The sequence below is a fragment of the Cricetulus griseus genome, chromosome 7 (genome assembly GCF_003668045.3).
Source record: "Cricetulus griseus strain 17A/GY chromosome 7, alternate assembly CriGri-PICRH-1.0, whole genome shotgun sequence".
NCBI lineage: Eukaryota > Metazoa > Chordata > Mammalia > Rodentia > Cricetidae > Cricetulus > Cricetulus griseus.
In genome coordinates this window covers 113,840,564-113,858,001 of record NC_048600.1, presented here as the reverse complement: position 1 = coordinate 113,858,001, position 17,438 = coordinate 113,840,564, and the positions used below count along the sequence as shown (strand labels likewise).

Sequence of the window (17,438 nt, the reverse complement as noted above, 5' to 3'; positions counted from 1 at the left end):
CAGAGACTGGCAACACCCATGGCCTGAGCAGCAGAGATGCTCCTTGTCTGGCTCTGCTATGCATGTGGTGCTCCTTGTCTGGGTCTAGTGTGTGTGCGCTGGAATGTGTATAGAGGTCGGAGGTCAATGTTGGGTGTCTTCCTCAATTGCTCTCCAGTCTATCTTTTTGAGGCAGGGTATTTCAGCTGCGCTAGTCTGGCCAGCAAGCACCAGGGACCCTCCAACTGCCTTCCCAGAACTGGAACTACAAGCACACACTGCCTTTTCACTTGGTTCCTGGGGATTGAACTCAGATTCTAGTGACAGGATAGTGGGTGCTTTACCAGCTGAGCCATCTCTCCAGCCCAGCCTGCTTTATTCTTGATTATGCCTGTTGTAATAGAAATGCACGGTGTAGGCCGGGCGTTGGTGGTGCACGCCTTTAATTCCAGCACTCGGGAGGCAGAGGCAGGCAGATCTCTGTGAGTTTGAGGCCAGCCTGGTCTCCAGAGCGAGTGACAGGCTAGGCTCCAAAGCTACACAGAGAAACCCTGTCTCGAAAAACCAAAAAAAAAAAAAAAAAAAAAAAAAAAAAAAAAAAAAAAGCACGGTGTATTCAGGTGAGAAGTTTAGATATGTAAATCCCAATGGGAGCTTATTTTCTGCACTTAGCAAGTCCTTCTCCTCCTGTCCCTTCCCTTCATTGCAGTCTTCTTCCCAAAGTAACCCGCAGTGATGTGAAGATCTATGACCGATTGTCTTCCCAGAATATTATTATCTGTGTTGTCTGGGTAACGTTTTCCTTGTTTGTTTCTCTGTGGGTCAAACACATTTACACCCTTCCCTTCCTATCTGCTTAATGGTTTTATTTTCCTAAAAGAGAATTACCTTCCTGGCTGCTTCTAAGCCAGTGTTTAGTTTTGGGGGTTTTTTGTTTTGTTTTGTTTTTTGTTTGTTTTTTAAAGGGCAGATGGCTCTGGTACTGACCTACTTTTAGATGTGGCCATTTTACTCTAACCTTGCTTGATGAACACAATATGAACACAATCTTAATCCTGTATTACTGCATTTAATATTCTGTCTCTCAGAGTTCTTCTTGTTCGGTGATCATCACCACTTAATACAGGAATAATGTTGACACTGACGGTGAGACCATCACCATGACCAGGGGTCTGGCCCTTTGTACTCCTCCCAGGGTCCCTCAGTCCTCAGCGCATGCTGGGAGGCTTAACAGTTTGCAGTGCTGACTCCTCCTCGCCTTGAACTTTTCAGATCAGAAACAATGTTTATACACCCAGCTCATCTGCCAACTGGCCCTAGCCTTTGCCAAAATCAGTCTCCTAATATTAGTTTCTCATTCTATTTTCTTCTTTCTCTTCAAATTTTGAAGTATGACAACATGTGGAAAAGTACAGAGAGTCACATGACAACACACCACAAGTCCTGAGGACACAGGCACCATGGGGCAGTGGTGGCAGGACACAGCTCAAGCCTCTTGGCACTGAGGGATGGGGTCAACTATTCTACTTCTGTCTCTATTTGATTTTAGTACAGAGTCTTACTATGTAGCTCTGGCCTAGAGCTTGCTATGTAGATCAGGATGGCCTCTAACTCAAAAAGATCTGCCTGCCTCTGCGTCTTGGTGCTGGGATTAAAGGTGTGTGTCACCATGTCTAGTTTTTGCCTCTGTTTCAATAACAGCTTTATTGAACTAGAATCACATTTCATAAAATTCACCTTTTTATTTTCTTTGATTTGTGTGTGTGTGTTTGATATGATGTGTTGGTAGGTGTGTGTGTGTGTGTGTGTGTGTGTGTGTGTGTGTGTGTGTGATATGTGTTTGTGGATGTGTCTGTGCCATGGAATACTTGTGGAGGTCAGAGGACAACTTTTGGGTATTTGCTCTTCATTCCACTGTGGGTTCCACGGGTCAAAGGCAGGTCATCAGATTTATAAGGCAAGTGCTTTTACCTGCGAGCCATTATGCTGGCCCCGTCACCCTTCTAAGATGGCCAGGAGTCAGTGTCTTCTGGGTGTTGTACAATCAGAACCACTGTCCAACCCTAATACTTGCATCACTCCCCAACAGGCCAACCTTACTATTTTCTGTCTCTTTGAATTTGCCTACTGCAAATGGATGCCATGGATGGAATTGTGTGTGTGTGTGTGTGTGTGTGTGTGTGTGTGTGTGTGTGTGTGTGTGAGAGAGAGAGAGGGGGGGGATAGAGGGAGAGAGAGAGTGTGTGTGTGAGAGAGAGAGAGAGAAAGAGAGAGAAAGGGATAGAGGGGGAGAGAGAGAGAGAGAGAGAGAGAGAGAGAGAGAGAGAGAGAGAGAGAGAAAGTCTAACTATTTTCCTGTCACCTTTGTCCTCCACAGTTTTCAGTGTTCTCCTTCCAATTTGGGAGAACAGGACTCACAGATCCTCTCCTTCACCCTACCAGTGGTTCTTGTCTACAGAAATCCTTGTGTCAGTGAAATTGATTAAAAAATCAGAGTAGCAAGACCAGAAAAATGGCTCAGTAGATAAGGGTGATTGCCACCAAGCCTGACAACCCAAGTTCAATCCTCAGAACTCACATAGTAGAAGAAAATAACAAACCCCTACAAATAATTATTCTCTGACCTCCAAAGGCATGGTGTGTCATGATCATGCACACACACACACACACACACACACACACACACACACACACAAATGCAATAAAAATAAGAAAAAGAATACCTTATTTTTAGTAGAAGGTTAATTTCATCCTCTGGAATATTGGCTAAGCAGTAGGGCAGCCAGGACTGGTCATCTGTCAAAGGATCAGCTTTGGAAAAGTTTGTTGGGTTAAGATGGAGGTGGGAAGAAGAAAGCGCTGCGTTTAAGTGTGAAAGAATCACTGGCCCGTCTAGGGGACTGGTGGTACTCAGGTGCTGTGTTATTTATACACATTAACTTGTGTTTGTTACAACCTCCCTCCAAACACCTACATATTCTCCTCACTCAGTAAGTTTGAAAGCTGAAGTATAGACACATTAGAGGGCAGATCTCTTAAAGAACTGTGAGTAGCTGAGTTCCAAGTCATCTTGTGAACATTAATCTTGTTTTAAGAGCTTTTGGCTGGGTGATGCAGCTCCTTGGGATTGGGCCGGTATGGAGAGTACACACTATTGGATGCTCTGGGGGTGATGTAGCTTCGTGTTCAAGTGCTCGCTGTACGCACGAGGCCTGGAGTTTGAGCTCTGGTACCACACAAGAAGAAAAACTCAGCAATAATAAAATACTCCAAATAATAAAAACTAATCCAACAAGCCAAATCTCTCCACACGTGTTTGGAAGCCTCATCTCTGTTCAAGCCAGAATTTGTTCAGTCCATTGGCAAAGTTGCACTAGGAGCTTCCAGCTTGAGAGCCTGCCTTCCGTCCAGGGTAGTTACAGCAAAACACAAGACTCCAGTGTTCTGAGGTCCTTCAAAGAGTAATGGTTTTCTTTGCAAATGTTTATATGTTTGATGGGAGTGTTGGTAGAGCTCTTGTCTAACAGGCACAAAGCCCTGAGTTTGATCCCCAGCATGGGAATAACAGAACACACCTATAATCCCAGTATGCAGGGGTGAAGCAGGAGGATCTGGCACTGAACTACGTAATGTGTTACCCAGAGCTGATCTAAATATTTATTTGCTAAAGGAAAAATTTCTGACAAAAGAATATTTATTGTTGATACAAAATAATTCCTGTCACCTGCATAGCAGGCATCCCTCCCTTTGGTTTTCAGTAAGCCTGTAACATTGCGAGCAATTAACCATTGAAGTCTTTATGAACAGGTACCTCTGGCCCCTGTGTTTAACCTTCCCCACCCTTGGAATGGTCCAGGTGTTATGGGTCAACATCGGTGCTGGGTGTGTTTACCGGGAATAGCACTCTGTCTAGGCCGAGCTGCCAAGGCTTGCTCTGGAAGGCTGTGAACTCTACAAGTGTGGCTGCAACAGAGCTCGGCTGGTTGTCAACACTGTCCTAAAAATACAATGGTGAATCCATTTCCCAGCGTCTAGAGTGGCCCCTGTGATGACTTACCAGAGATACAAACCACTTCCCTTGTCAGGATGTCACTCACCGAAGGCTGAGCTGCCTTTTAGTAAGCAGAGGAGAGCATTTGCCGTGGGCTGTCTCCATGCTGGTGGAGTAGCATCTGGTGAAGGGGAAAACAGTAGGTATGAGGGGCAGGGCCCCTGCTTACACCCGTGCACACGTTGCTTCCTAATGGGGGTGGGGGAGTGTTCTGACAAGCATGAAAAAAAGCACTAATTAGACTATAGATCTTATGCATTTTAAGAGATGAGGGGTGGGAGCAGTTTTGTCTGCTGTGAGTATTTAGCATTTAGGAATAGGAGGCAAAAGGACCAGAGGCTATAATGGGTACATGGTAATCTCCATAAGCCTCTCATAGTCTATTCAGGATAAAAGTCACGGTTTAAAAGTAAAATGAACATGACTGTACTATTTACTGTGGGTTTTATTTTATAATTTTGTTTTGTTTTGGTTTTGGTTCTTTTGGTTTTTCAAGACAGTTCCTCTGAATTGCTTCAGAGATTGTCCTGGAACTGCCTCTGTATTCCAGGATGGCCTTGAACTCACAGAGATCTGCCTGCTTCTGCCTCCCGAGTGCTGGGATTAAAGGGGTGTGCCACCAATGCCTGGCTATTTTATAATTTTTTTAATTGTAATTAATACAAACTTTTCATATTTGGGGAAGGTCATGCTACTTCATACATACAATGTGTAATGATCAGACCAGATTGTCAAATCTGTCACTCAGCATTTATCACTTATTTGCCCTGGGAACATTCAGATTCCTTTAAATTGCCTATATCCTTTTCATTCTTGACGGGCAGTAAGCAAAATGTAGATGGCAGCTCTATTTTCTGTCCCCGTGAAAGCACTTTTATGTTGTGAAACTATACTGCATTTATCAAAATAAGCAGTCACCGCTTGATATTTACCAGCTATTACCTTCAAGTAGCATGCTATTAAAAAAAATAAATGCCATGACATGCTCGGAATTGGAATTATAAAATATTCTGACAGATTCTCAAAGCCCAGAATTCTACTTTTTAATAAAAACCAAGAACCGATTTAAAACCTAAAATATGCATCGCACTTATGCAGCACCCTGCCTGTTGTTACATCTCCATAGCACTTCTCTCTGTGGTTTTGTTTTTGCATTTTTCAAAGCTGGGCACACTTTTAATACCAACACTTGGGAGGCAGAGGCAGAGGTAGGTGGACCTCTGTGAGTTCACACTGATCCACATGTTAGGTTGCAGGCTACCAGAGCTACATAGTAAGACTGCCTCAAAAAACAAAGAAAGGTGTTTGATTTATTTATTTATTTGTTTATTTATTTATTTATTTATTTATTGAGAGAGACAAAGCATTTCATGTAAGCCCAGGTTGGCCTTAAACTCGCAGCCTCCTGCCTCAGTTTATCAAGTTCTGGGATTACAGGTGTATAGCACCATATTGAGCTGTGTTTTTCTCTTAGAACAATAATAGACTCCTGTAAGATGCTTGGCTAACAGGACATGTGCAATATTTATATATTTGTTCATTTAGCACAGTGGTTCTCAGGCCTGTGAGTTGCAACACCTTGAGGGTCCATTGATCCTTCCACAGGGGTCACCTCAGCCCATCAGAAATCACAAATTTTACATTATAATTCATAACAGCAGCAAAATTACAGTTATAAAATAGGAACAAAAATAAGTTTTTGTTTCGGGGCCACCACAACATGGGGAACTGTTATTAAAGGGTCCAAGCGTTAGGAAAGTTGAGAACCGCTAATTTGGCAGTATGTGTTTACCTCTTTCTGTGCTGAGCCACTACATATGTACTTTGGGGACAGGACAATAAGGCATGTCCTCTTTACTTCTACTGGAGTTCAGTGGGGAAAGATAAGTTAAAACTAGACAGAAAAATGACAGACTTGTGTGATGAAAGAGACACTGTCACCCACATAGACTCATCCAAATTATTCAGTTGTAGTTGATGAGCTAATTTGAGATGTTTCTTTCTACACCTTAGAATTTCATACTGACTTATGTTCCATAATTAACTTGAAGTTTTTAATTTTATGTGCATTAGTGTTTTGCCCTGGGAAGTTTCAGGTCCCCTGGAACTGAAGTTATAATTGGTGTGAGCTGCCCTGTGGGTGCTGGGAATTGAACTGGGTCCTCTAGAAGAGCAGCCAGTGCTCGGAACCACTGTGCCATCTCTCCAGCCCCTGGCCCTCTTTTAAGACAGTTTCTCACTGGCCTGGAGTTGGACAGTTAGGTCAGGCTGACTGTCCAGTGAGCCTGGGAGATTGACCTGTCTGCACCTCTCCAGCACTGAGAAGTGGGTACCACCCTGCCTGGATTTTTACCCAAATTCTAGGATTCCAGCTTGGTTTCTCATGCTTGTAAGGCAAACACTTTAAGGATGAGCCGTCTCCCTAGCATGGTTCTTGATTTTTGGTTTTTATTTGCTTGCTTTTTTTTTTAGATTTGTTTATGTGTGTGAGTGTTCTGTAGGCTTGTATGTCTGTGCACTACGTCTGTGCAGTGCCCTTGTAGGCCAAAAGAGGGCGTCAGATCCTTTAGGACTGGAGATGTATATGGGTGTCAGTCATCATGTGGGTGCTGAGAGCCAAACCCAGGTCCTCTTCAAGAGCAACGAGTGCTCTTGGCCACTTAGCCATTTCTCCAGCACCCCCGTCCTTGTTCTTGACCGAGAAAGACTGCTACCTGAACCCTGCCTTTCTTTCTCTCCTCTGTTGTGCTTCCACAATATTAAATCTCCAGTCTCCTTCATCCCCGTCCCTTTACCCTTCCTCCGAAATCATGAGCCAATGCTGTTCCGATTGGTGGATGTACAGTTGCCATCCAGATGTTTGACTAGGAAGTAGAATTGCTCTCTGTGCCAGTTGTCTTCTAATGAACTCTCACCCACTGAAATTTGCTGTCTTTGGAAGATCTCGCCATTGTCCCAGCGCTAAAGCCCAAAAGCCCCCAAATTAAACCATGCACCATTCAAGTGTTCTACAGCAGTACTCACATCTAAAATAGGTAACCGGCACTCACCCCACTCCTCATTGTTGGCTAACTGACTTGTCCCATAAATAGCTCAGTGTTACTTGATCAGACAGCCACCGATCACAGGGAGAGATCTTTGTTTCCTGGCACATGTGTGCAGTCTCTGGTAGTCAACAAAACCCAGGTCCAGTGCACTGGACCATGGCTGTAACCTAGTCCTTAGCAGGTTCGTGCAAATCAGAGCTAAATCATGTTCAGATGGGACTCAAGATGTCAAGTCCCACACTGCAGACAGCAGCGTTAGAGAAAGATGGGGGTTTTATGTCTTCCTTATATGACATTGCTTCTCCAGTCTGGGCATCCCAGGAGGTCGCTGCCAATGCTTTCAATTCCCAGGTCTGTCTGAAAAGGATCCCAGTAGTTTCATAAAGCCGTTTTATGAAGCTTGTTTTCATTGGTGTTGTTTGGGTTTTGGTGTTGTTTCATTTAGACAGAGACTCAGGAAGCCCAAGTTGGCCTTGAACTCTTGATTCTCCTGCCTTCGCCTCCTAAATTCTAGGATTACAGGCATGCTCCACCAGCTTTTAACACAAACTCCCTGTCCCTGACTCCAGTGGCTCAAGCCTGTAATCCTAGGTTAGCAAATTCACGCTTTTAGTCCCAGCACTCAGGAGGCAGAGGCAGGTGTATCTCAGTGAGTTCGAGGCTAGCCTGGTCTACAGAGCAAGTTCCAGGACAACCAGGACTGTTACATAGAGAAACCCTGTCTCAATAAACCAAAATAAAATAAGATGGCAAGTTTAAGTCCTGCCCCGACTACAGAGTGAGTACATAGTCAGCCTAGACAACTGAGTGAGACGCTGTCTCCAAATAAACAGTTAAAAGATGGCTGGGCATATTGATATAGCTATGGAGTACTTGCTGGCATGGTCAAGGCCAGAGCTTCAATCTCCACTACAAAAGTAATAACAAACCCCACCAAAAGCCTGCCCATTCCTCACCAGTAGAATACAACAGTCCTATTTATTTATTTATTTATTTATTTATTTTGGTTTTTTGAGATAGGATTTCTCTGTGTAGCTTTGGAGCCTGTCTTGGAACTCACTCTGGAGACCAGGCTGGCCTCGAACTCACAGAGATCTGCCTGCCTCTGCCTCCCAAGTGCTGGGATTAAAGGCGTGTGCCACCAATGCATGGCTTTTCAGCTCCTTTTCAAACAGCGTGTTCTCCCATCTCATAAAGCCCAAACAGCAAATCTGAAGCTACATTTCTGATCACTCTGCTAATTATTCCTGACGATTGTAGAAACCCTGCCTAGCACCCATGGCAGTTTCAGACAAAAGTAAAGACCAGGACTAGGATATCAAAGCTGTTGGCCATGCTGTCCCTAAAGCTGCTTTTACGATTTTGCCTTTTGCACTACAATAGTCAACATTTCATAGGCCTATCTGGGGCCCCTTCCCATGGCCGTGCTGAGTGGCTGTGTTTTTAAAGCCTTATGAAGCTCTAGAGAATATTGATCTGGGCAGGTGACATGGTTTGGTGGGGAAAGATGGTTGCTGAGCAACCTGGCAACCCAAGTTTGATCCCCAGAACCCACATAAAGGTCCAAGGAGAGAACGGTCTCCACAGAGTCGTCCTCTGACCTCTACACATTCACCCTGTCATGTGTGCACCCACGCGTGTCACACACAATAATAAAGAAAAAACCATTTTAAAAACTGACCTTTAGCATACCTGTGCGTATTTACTCCAGTGGCTTTGAATGGGGGTGGGGAGTGGGGCTGGAAACAAACAAACAAACAAACAAACAAACAAATCAAGGCCTTTGTCTAACAGGTTGTGAACCATGGCAATGTGGATACAAGCTCAGCAGCTCCAGGGCGATGCCCTCCATCAGATGCAGGCCCTGTATGGCCAGCATTTCCCCATCGAGGTGCGACACTATTTATCCCAGTGGATCGAAAGCCAAGCCTGGTAGGTGAACAACGGTTTTTACACCATGTTTTGGGAAGCACGGGATACTGATTAGAAAGATGTTCTGAGACTTTAAAAGCTATGTGTAATGGGGGCCTAGTGGTCCACACCTGTAACCCCCCATGATCCTAACACCTTGAAGACTGAGGCAGAAGGATTGCGAGTTTCAGGCAAGCCTAAACTGCAAAGTGAGACCCTGTCCCTATCTTTTTAAAAAATTAAAAAGTTGTGTAGGTTGGGTTGGGTGTGGAACCCAGTGGCAGAGTGCATGCCCAATGCTCTGGGGTCAGTCCTTAGGACCAGAATCCAAGAAAAGCTGTTTGATAACTGTTTATGTAATTCACAAAAAGGTGTCTGGCCTTCTCTAAGGTTTAGGGAGATAAAATAACTCTTGGAATTTGAATTTTGTTGTTTTTTAATGATGGGTATATGTATGTATCTGTATGTGGGCATGTACACTTGAGGGCAGGTACCTGCAGAGGCCAGAAGACAGCATCAGATCCCAGATAACCTGGAGTCACAGGTGATTGTGAGCCCACCCAGTGTGGGTGCTGGGATCTGAACTCAGGTCCTCTGCAAAAGCAAGAAGCCCTCTTAAGCACACAGCCATCTTTCCAGCCCCTGAACTTGCTTTTTGGGGGGAGTAGGATGGGGTGGGGAGTTGAGACTAGGCCTCTCTATGAAGCCCTGGCTTAGCCAACATTTTTATCTTTACTTCCCAAATTATGAATTACATACTTGAGCTTTAAAATTGTTAGATTGGTGTAACACAGTCCAGTGACAACGCATCTTACTTGGAAGTGCTGGGGCAAAGCTTCTTGAACACAAGACCTCCCGTCTACCAGTGAGCTGCCTCTCAGCCCAGCAGTACCTTCACCTACAACATTGAACACCAGCAGCCAGCTGTGCCTGGCAGTGCTCAGGGCAGGGAGCTTGCTGGTTGCCCCGCCCCCAGGCTGTCAGTCTGACAGCCAGGCTTTCACCAGGATGGTGGGTTCTTTACTCCCAGAAGATGTCAGTCTCAGTGCTGTTGAGAGAAGACTGTCCACACTCACCGGCGATGTTGCCTTAGAGTAATTGCAGCAGCTTGTTAGTAGGGTTCTATTCAGAAACAAGCGTGCCGAAGAAAGGCAATTTTCTAGGCAATTAAAAAAAAAAAAATTCCGGCTTCATGTAATTAAGAGGGAAAAAAACTGGCTAAATATGAGAACATCAAACACACCTGGGTTAGTGTTTTTCCTTTTCATTTTCTTTTCTGTTTTAATGATTTGGGGGAGTTAGGAAAACATTAATTAGTTAGGAGGAAGTTTCTGTTTATTTAAAATCTCAAATAGAGGCTAGAGATGGGATGTAGGTCCAGCAAATGCAAGGGCCTAGCCCAACACTGCAAGAAAACAAATAAGGCTTTCATTTATTTGAGCACAATGACAAATGTCTGTAATTCCGGCTACTCGGGAGGCTGAGGCAGGAGAATTACTCGAACTCAGGAACTCACGACAGTTCTAGGCAAATAGGCTTTCACCTAGCAGATCTCCTGTGTAGACTTCTTACTGAATAAGCTTTGAAAGATTTGTGTTGATATTAAGGAAAACCTGGATTTTAGATTTTGTTTTTCATAAGAAAATAAAGAGCCGGGCGTTGATGGCACACGCCTTTAATCACAGCATTCAGGAGGCAGAGACAGGTGGATCTCTGTGAGTTCGAGGCCAGCCTGGTCTCCAAAGTGAGTGCCAGGAGAGGCTCCAAAGCTACACAGAAAAACCCTGTTTCAAAAAGCCAAAAAAAAAAAAAGAAAAAAGAAAGAAAGAAAGAAAGAAAGAAAGAAAGAAAAAGAAAAGAAAAGAAAGATATGGGCCAGGCAGATCTCTGTGAGTTTGACACCAGCCTGGTCTATAGAGCTAGTTCCAGGACAGCCAGAGAAACCCTGTCTTGAAAAACCAAAACAAACAAACAAACAAACAAAAACAGAAAAAGAAAGAAAAAAGGAAAAGGAAAATATCAATGAAGAGTCTCCAGCTCTTCATATTAAAGCTGTCATGAAGTCTCTCATCATAGGTCATAGGTCGCAGTTGAATTCAAATTGAGGGTCAGACTGCTGAGTTCTGGGCTCCCAGTCAGAACAGAGGTACAAGGCTGTCCCTTCAATCCTTCTAGACTTTCATTTACTACATATTTTATTCAATACATTGAGCATACATATCTAAAAATTGGCTTTTGTCACTGCCTTCTCCAGACACAGGTCGGGTGGTCCCTGATGCCAGTCTCAGGGCTTTTGTGCACCCTGCACAGCTCTGTCTGCCACCAGCCACTCATTAACTGCAGGGATTTTCGGGTGGCTGTCTTTTAGCTGCCACTGGCTCTCTTCCCTGGCTCTGGACCTGGTCAGTAGTAATTAGATATTATTTCAGTGTGACAGCTGTTTGGTTTCTCAGCGTGCTAAGTCACTTAAGTATTGCCCAGTAGCAATTGTTGCCTAACTTGTAGACAAAAATTTTAAAAGGACAAAAAAAAAAAAAAAAAAAAGAAGATAAGGAGGAAGTTCGCCCAACCCCTGTCACCAGTTGAATAGCTCTGCATGACAGGAGATCCGTAAACTGGCTTCTCGCCTTCACTGGAAGAGCTAGCATTGCTTCCAAGCCCCACGTGTGCAATGATGACAGAAATTTCTCATGGGTGTGAAAACTTGTAGGCACCTTCTGCCTTGAAGCCTCCTTTCCAGGGTTCCTTACAAAGGGCAGTAATTAGGGGCCTGGAACCAGCTGAAGCTGGAAAGGACTCTCAGAACAGTGTTGACCTTGGGCCCCTTATACCCTGAAGCTGGGACTATAAACCAGAAGTTAGCAGACCCCTTATTCCCTTGAGAATGCAGGAAAAAAACCTTTCCCCTTCGTTCCTAGGAAGCAAGTGGGGTAATAGCAGAATCGGTCAGTAAAGGAAAGAGAAGAGGGGGTGCTTTTTTTTTATTTAAATGAAGAAATGTATAGTTCAGCTAAGGTAATTAGAATAGAGCAATGTAGACATTTAGCTAATGTGTACTGGGATGTTTCTTAACACATAGGAATATTAAGAAGAAATCATGTTTCATGCTCACACCTATATTCTCAGTACTCGGGAGGTTAAGGCAGGACACTTGAGTTCCTGGCCAGTCCATGATTTAGTGTAGAACCCTGTCTCAAAAAAAAAAATCCCCACAAAACAAATGTAGCATGTAGAGACTGCATGTGTACAGGCTCCTGTGCATGTATGTATACAGATTGTGTAATTTTTTTCCCCTAGGGACTCAATAGATCTTGATAATCCACAGGAGAACATTAAGGCCACCCAGCTCCTGGAGGGCCTGGTGCAGGAGCTTCAGAAGAAGGCAGAACACCAGGTGGGGGAAGATGGGTTTTTGCTGAAGATCAAGCTGGGGCACTATGCCACACAGCTCCAGGTGGGTGCCAATGCTGACCACACTCAGGCCCCGGCCCTGGGAGGGCTTCTCCCTTCATTTAATCTGCAGATGCCAGCTTTCTGATCCTCAGCCCAGCCCCGTAAAATCATGTGTTCCCTACATACGGTTCTGATTGGTTTTGTGGTCATGGTGTTGCCTTCTGAGACAGGAGTCTCACTGTGGGGCTGGAGAGTTGGTTCTGTGGTTAAGAGCGCTTCCTGCCTGCCTTAGGGTTATTGTCACTGTGATGAAACGCCATGACCCAAAGCAGCTTGGGGAGGAAAGGGTTTATTTGACTTACACTTCCACATCATAGGAGGAAGTCAGGACAGGAACCCAAGCAAGGCAGGAACCTTACGCAGAAGCTGATGCAGAGGCCATGGAGGGAGCTGCTCACTGGCTTGCTCCTCATGGTTTGCTCAGCCTGCTTTCTTATAGCTCCCAGCACCACATGGTCTGGGCCCTCTGCCATCAGTCACTGATTAAGAAAATGCCCTACAGGCTTGCCTACAACCCAAGCCTATGGTGGCATTTTCTAAATTGAGGATCCCTCCTCTTTGATGACTTCAATTAGTGTGAGTTGGCACAAAACCAGTGAGCACACAGCTATCCCATATCAGGGGACTCACAGTTACCTGTAACTCCAGCTCCAGGGGCTTGGACCCCTCTTCTGACCTCTACAGAAGGTCACGCACCCACCCACATGTGACATACAGATACACATGAATGAAAATAAACAATAAATATTTGTTTGTTTTTCGAGACAGGGTTTCTCTGTGTAGCTTTGGAACCTATCCGGGCACTCGCTCTGTAGACCAGGCTGGTGTCAAACTCAAAGAGATCCTCCTGCCTCTGCTTCCCAAGTGCTGGCATTAAAGGCGTGAGCCACCAATGCTTGGTGACAATAGAATATTTTTAAAAGGGAAAAAAGCCTCACTATTTAATTCAGGTTGGCCACAAACTGGAATTCTTTCTGCATCAGCCTCACTCCAATCCCAGTGTGGGTTACAGGTGTGCACCACTCCCAGCTATGACTCTTACTCTCTCCCTTGACATTTTGTTTGAAAATAATTTGAATATACAGAAAGTTGCAGCAATGGTGCAAAGAGCCCCCTACATCTTACATACATGCTCAGATGCACCTGTTGCCAGCATTTGCTTTACCCGCCTCTCTCTCAAGTTCCTCTGCCCTGCTTCTCCCCTCCCCCGACACATGCTTGCATGCACACACGCAAAAATTTTAGTTGAAAGTAAGTTGCATGCATTATATCCCTCCCCTGAGTACTTCAGTGTGTATGTTCTAAGAACATGAACTTTCCCTTCCATGGTCATAATGGAGTTATCAACTTCAGTGTGTTTAGTGTTCACATATACTCTTGCTTCAGATTCTGTCTCTATATCCATTTTGTCAACTGGCTCGGAAATGATCTTTAGGGTGTTTTCCATTCTCCTGTCCAGGATCACATATTATACCTAGTTGTCATATCTCTTTAATGTTTTATTTAGTTTGGTTCAATTTTGTGACTTGTTTTATAGTAGGATCTCCCATTATAGCCCATGCTAGTCTTAAACTTGAAGCAACCCTCTTGTCCCAGTCATCCTGCCAACCTTTTGCAGCCTTATTTTGGCTTTGACATTAACATTTTAAAATAATCACTTATCTCCTTTCCTTACTTTAGATATTTTTAAATTTTATTTTTAAAATTGTGCGTGTGTGTGCGCGCGCATGCATAAGTGCAGGTGCCCTCAGAGGCCAGAAGAGGCTCTCAGGTGCCCAAGAGTTGGAGTTACAGGTGATTGTGAGCCTCCTGCCATGGGTTAGGGGAATTGAACTCTGGTCTTCTGTAAGAGCAGTGTGAGGAAGGGTCTCATCATGTTGTCTAGGCTGGTCTCAAACTCTAAATAACTGATGCTGTGTCCTCCTGGGGTGCCTCATCCAGAGGAAAAAAGATACCCATCTTCCCCTCACTGTGATAGTAATTCTGATTATAACTGACAGGAGATCTCAATGTCCTGTCTCTTGTCTGCTATGGCCTTTTAAAAACTTGCCCATTTCCAAGAAAGTTGCTGTACTGCTTTGGGCATTAAGATTCAGAATATAAAACAGCCTTACCTTTTTACTGTAATTGCATTTTCCATGATGTCTTTTCTCATTCCTGCCCCTATGGGAGGAATAGCCCTGCCCATTGCCTCTGCCATTACCACATCTCCATCATGAGTGCTCCCTGTCCTGAGTCGGGTCAACCCACAGCATGGAGTGGAACCAAGTGATGTCTGCTGTTGTCCTCTTTCAGAACACATACGACCGCTGCCCCATGGAGCTGGTTCGCTGCATCCGGCACATTCTGTACAATGAACAGAGGCTGGTCCGGGAAGCCAACAACGTGAGTGTCATGGGTGTGGGAGCTGGGGAGCCCTCTTGATCATTCCCCTTTGGTCCCCACTTTGTCGAGTTGACCCAATATGTACTAGTGTCTCTTTTAGGTAGCTGATCTTAGATTATAACTCCAGTAAGAATACAGTCATAAAGCAAGGTGACCATGTGCAAAATAATTTAACCCCAAGCAAATCGTGTTTGTGTTGAAGGTGCTCACATCCAGGTGAGATTCCTTAGGAGGAATTTCTTCATGCCTCTGGGCCAGCTGCTGAGGGGGTGGGTCAAACCTAGTCACTCAAACAGTCAGATCCACAGGTCTTGAGCATGCCTCCCCACAGCTTCATGAGGGGCTTTGGGAGACCTTTGAGAGGTGTGGCTTTATCCATGGTGGAAGCAAATAGACCCAGACCATGTGTTTCCAACATGTCCCCAACTTAGCCACAGTAGTGGCATTGTGTCAATGAATGACTACGGAATCAGGGGTCACAATCATCAGTAGGACAACCTGGGTGACCCTGAGGCGTGTGGAGTTCTAGTCTCTCAAGAAGTGTCGCATCCTGTCTGGGACACTCTGGTGGAGGGCAGAGCTGAAGCACAAGTCTCAGCATGAAGGTGCCCTGCAGCTCACCTCTCTCTCCACAGTTTCCCTTCTACCCCGGTTCTCACACATGGCGTTTGTGGTTTCTTCTCACCTCAGAGTTAACGTTTGGGGTCTTAGCTTCACCTAAGGAGGAAGATGGATGGCTTCCTACCCACCCTCACATCCCGAGTTTCCCCATCTGTCCCTAGGGGAGCTCTCCAGCTGGAAGTCTGGCTGATGCCATGTCCCAGAAGCACCTTCAGATCAACCAGACATTTGAGGAACTGCGTCTGATCACGCAGGACACGGAGAACGAGCTGAAGAAGCTGCAGCAGACCCAAGAGTACTTCATCATCCAGTATCAGGAGAGCCTGCGGATCCAAGGTGAGGCCTGCATCCTGGTCCAGGATGCTCTGGGGGTGGGAGTGAGGTCGAGAAGCACGCTCTGAGGAGGTAGAAGAGAACCCGGTTCCATTCTGAGCCTTGCCTGTGTCTGAGTGAAATGGAACTATTCACACTGAAGAAGGTACTGGAAGGGTGAGGCTTAGGGAGGGAGAGCGCGTGGCACCTGACAGGGAGAATGGGGGGTCTCGCTCAGGTTTCCTGCACTCAGGAAGTTTGAGGTAGCTGTGGAAGACATTTTCTTTTAAGAAGGTATTCATAGTTTAATAAATAGTATATAGAGCCTTTTCGCCAAGATGGCACCGAAAGCGAAGAAGGAAGCTCCTGCCCCTCCCAAAGCCGAAGCCAAAGCGAAGGCCTTGAAAGCCAAGAAGGCAGTGCTGAAAGGGGTCCACAGCCACAAAAAGAAGAAGATCCACATGTCAACCACCTTCCAGCAGTCCAAGACCCTGCAGCTCTGGAGGCAGCCCAAATACCCTCGAAAGAACGCTCCCAGGAGAAACAAGCTTGACCACTATGCCATCATCAAATTCCCCCTGACCACTGAGTCAGCCATGAAGAAGATAGAAGACAACAACACACTTGTGTTCATTGTGGACGTCAAGGCCAACAAGCACCAGATCAAACAGGCTGTGAAGAATCTCTATGACATTGATGAGGCCAAAGTCAACACCCTCATAAGGCCTGACGGAGAGAAGAAGGCATACGTTTGCTTGGCTCCTGATTATGATGCTCTGGATGTTGCCAACAAAATTGGGATCATCTAAACTGAATCCAGCTGGTTAATTCCAAATATACTCTTTTCCACCATAAAAATAAATAAATAAATAGTATATAGAGGGTATAATACATTGTATAGAGTAAGCATTTCATAAATGCAGCCTTGCTGAATTGATAAATGGGAAGGACATCCCACTTAGGGGCCTAGAGATAGAGTGCTTGCCTAGCATGTATGAGGCCCTAGCTTCATTCCACTGAAGGAGCTCTATTTGTGGTGCCCACCATGTAGTGTTCTATGTGTTTCTTCAGAAGGGCCTTCCTATGCCCCTGTGTGCCTTACGGACAATGTTCTCTAGCCTTTGTTCTGGGGCACACAGAAATTGAGAATACTTCTAAGGGTTACGGAGCCTCACCAGCACTCCCTCTTGACCCTACAGGGAGCATTAACACTTTCTTCTCCATGCCTGCATGTTTGTTTCAGATTCTTAGAGGGGCTGGGGTGATGGCTCAAGTGATTGAGAGCACTGGCTGCTCTTGCAGAGGACCTGGGCTTGATTCCCAGAATCTACTTGGTGGCTCAAAATCATCTGTAACCCCACTTCCAAGGGATCCAATGCCCTCTTCTGACCTATGTGGGTACCAGGCATGACACACAGACATATATGTAGGGAAAACATTCATACACATAAAATAAAATAAATCTAAGAACAATTCTGAAAAGTAAGAACCTCAGAAGACTTTTGTCTCCATGCGGCCAGGCACATAGCCTGTGTCTTCTAAGGGCATGTGTGAGGAACACAGCACGTCACCATGTTGACGTTATTTACTGACTCCCAGGCTTCCCAGATTACAAATCATTGAGAAAGAACCATGTCTTTTAGTTCTGTACCCTGAGGCCCGCATAAATTCTAGTTGTG

General features: G+C 45.1%; 2 protein-coding genes across 2 annotated transcripts in view; both read left to right on the top strand.

The window, feature by feature from the left end:
* The window catches only part of LOC100750571 (signal transducer and activator of transcription 5B), a 72,812-nt gene that overhangs the window by 33,022 nt on the left and 22,352 nt on the right, over positions 1-17,438 (top strand). Inside the window, exons 2-5 of the mRNA XM_027428133.2 lie at positions 8,872-9,009; positions 12,286-12,442; positions 14,737-14,826; positions 15,609-15,783. Coding sequence (XP_027283934.1) covers positions 8,882-9,009; positions 12,286-12,442; positions 14,737-14,826; positions 15,609-15,783 — 550 coding nt within the window. The 5' untranslated portion in view covers positions 8,872-8,881. The remainder of the gene's footprint in view (positions 1-8,871; positions 9,010-12,285; positions 12,443-14,736; positions 14,827-15,608; positions 15,784-17,438) is intronic.
* LOC107978571 (60S ribosomal protein L23a-like) lies at positions 16,078-16,634 on the top strand. Its single transcript, XM_035447730.1, has one exon. It carries the CDS (start codon positions 16,098-16,100, stop codon positions 16,566-16,568), a length of 471 nt encoding a protein of 156 aa, XP_035303621.1. The 5' UTR covers positions 16,078-16,097; the 3' UTR covers positions 16,569-16,634.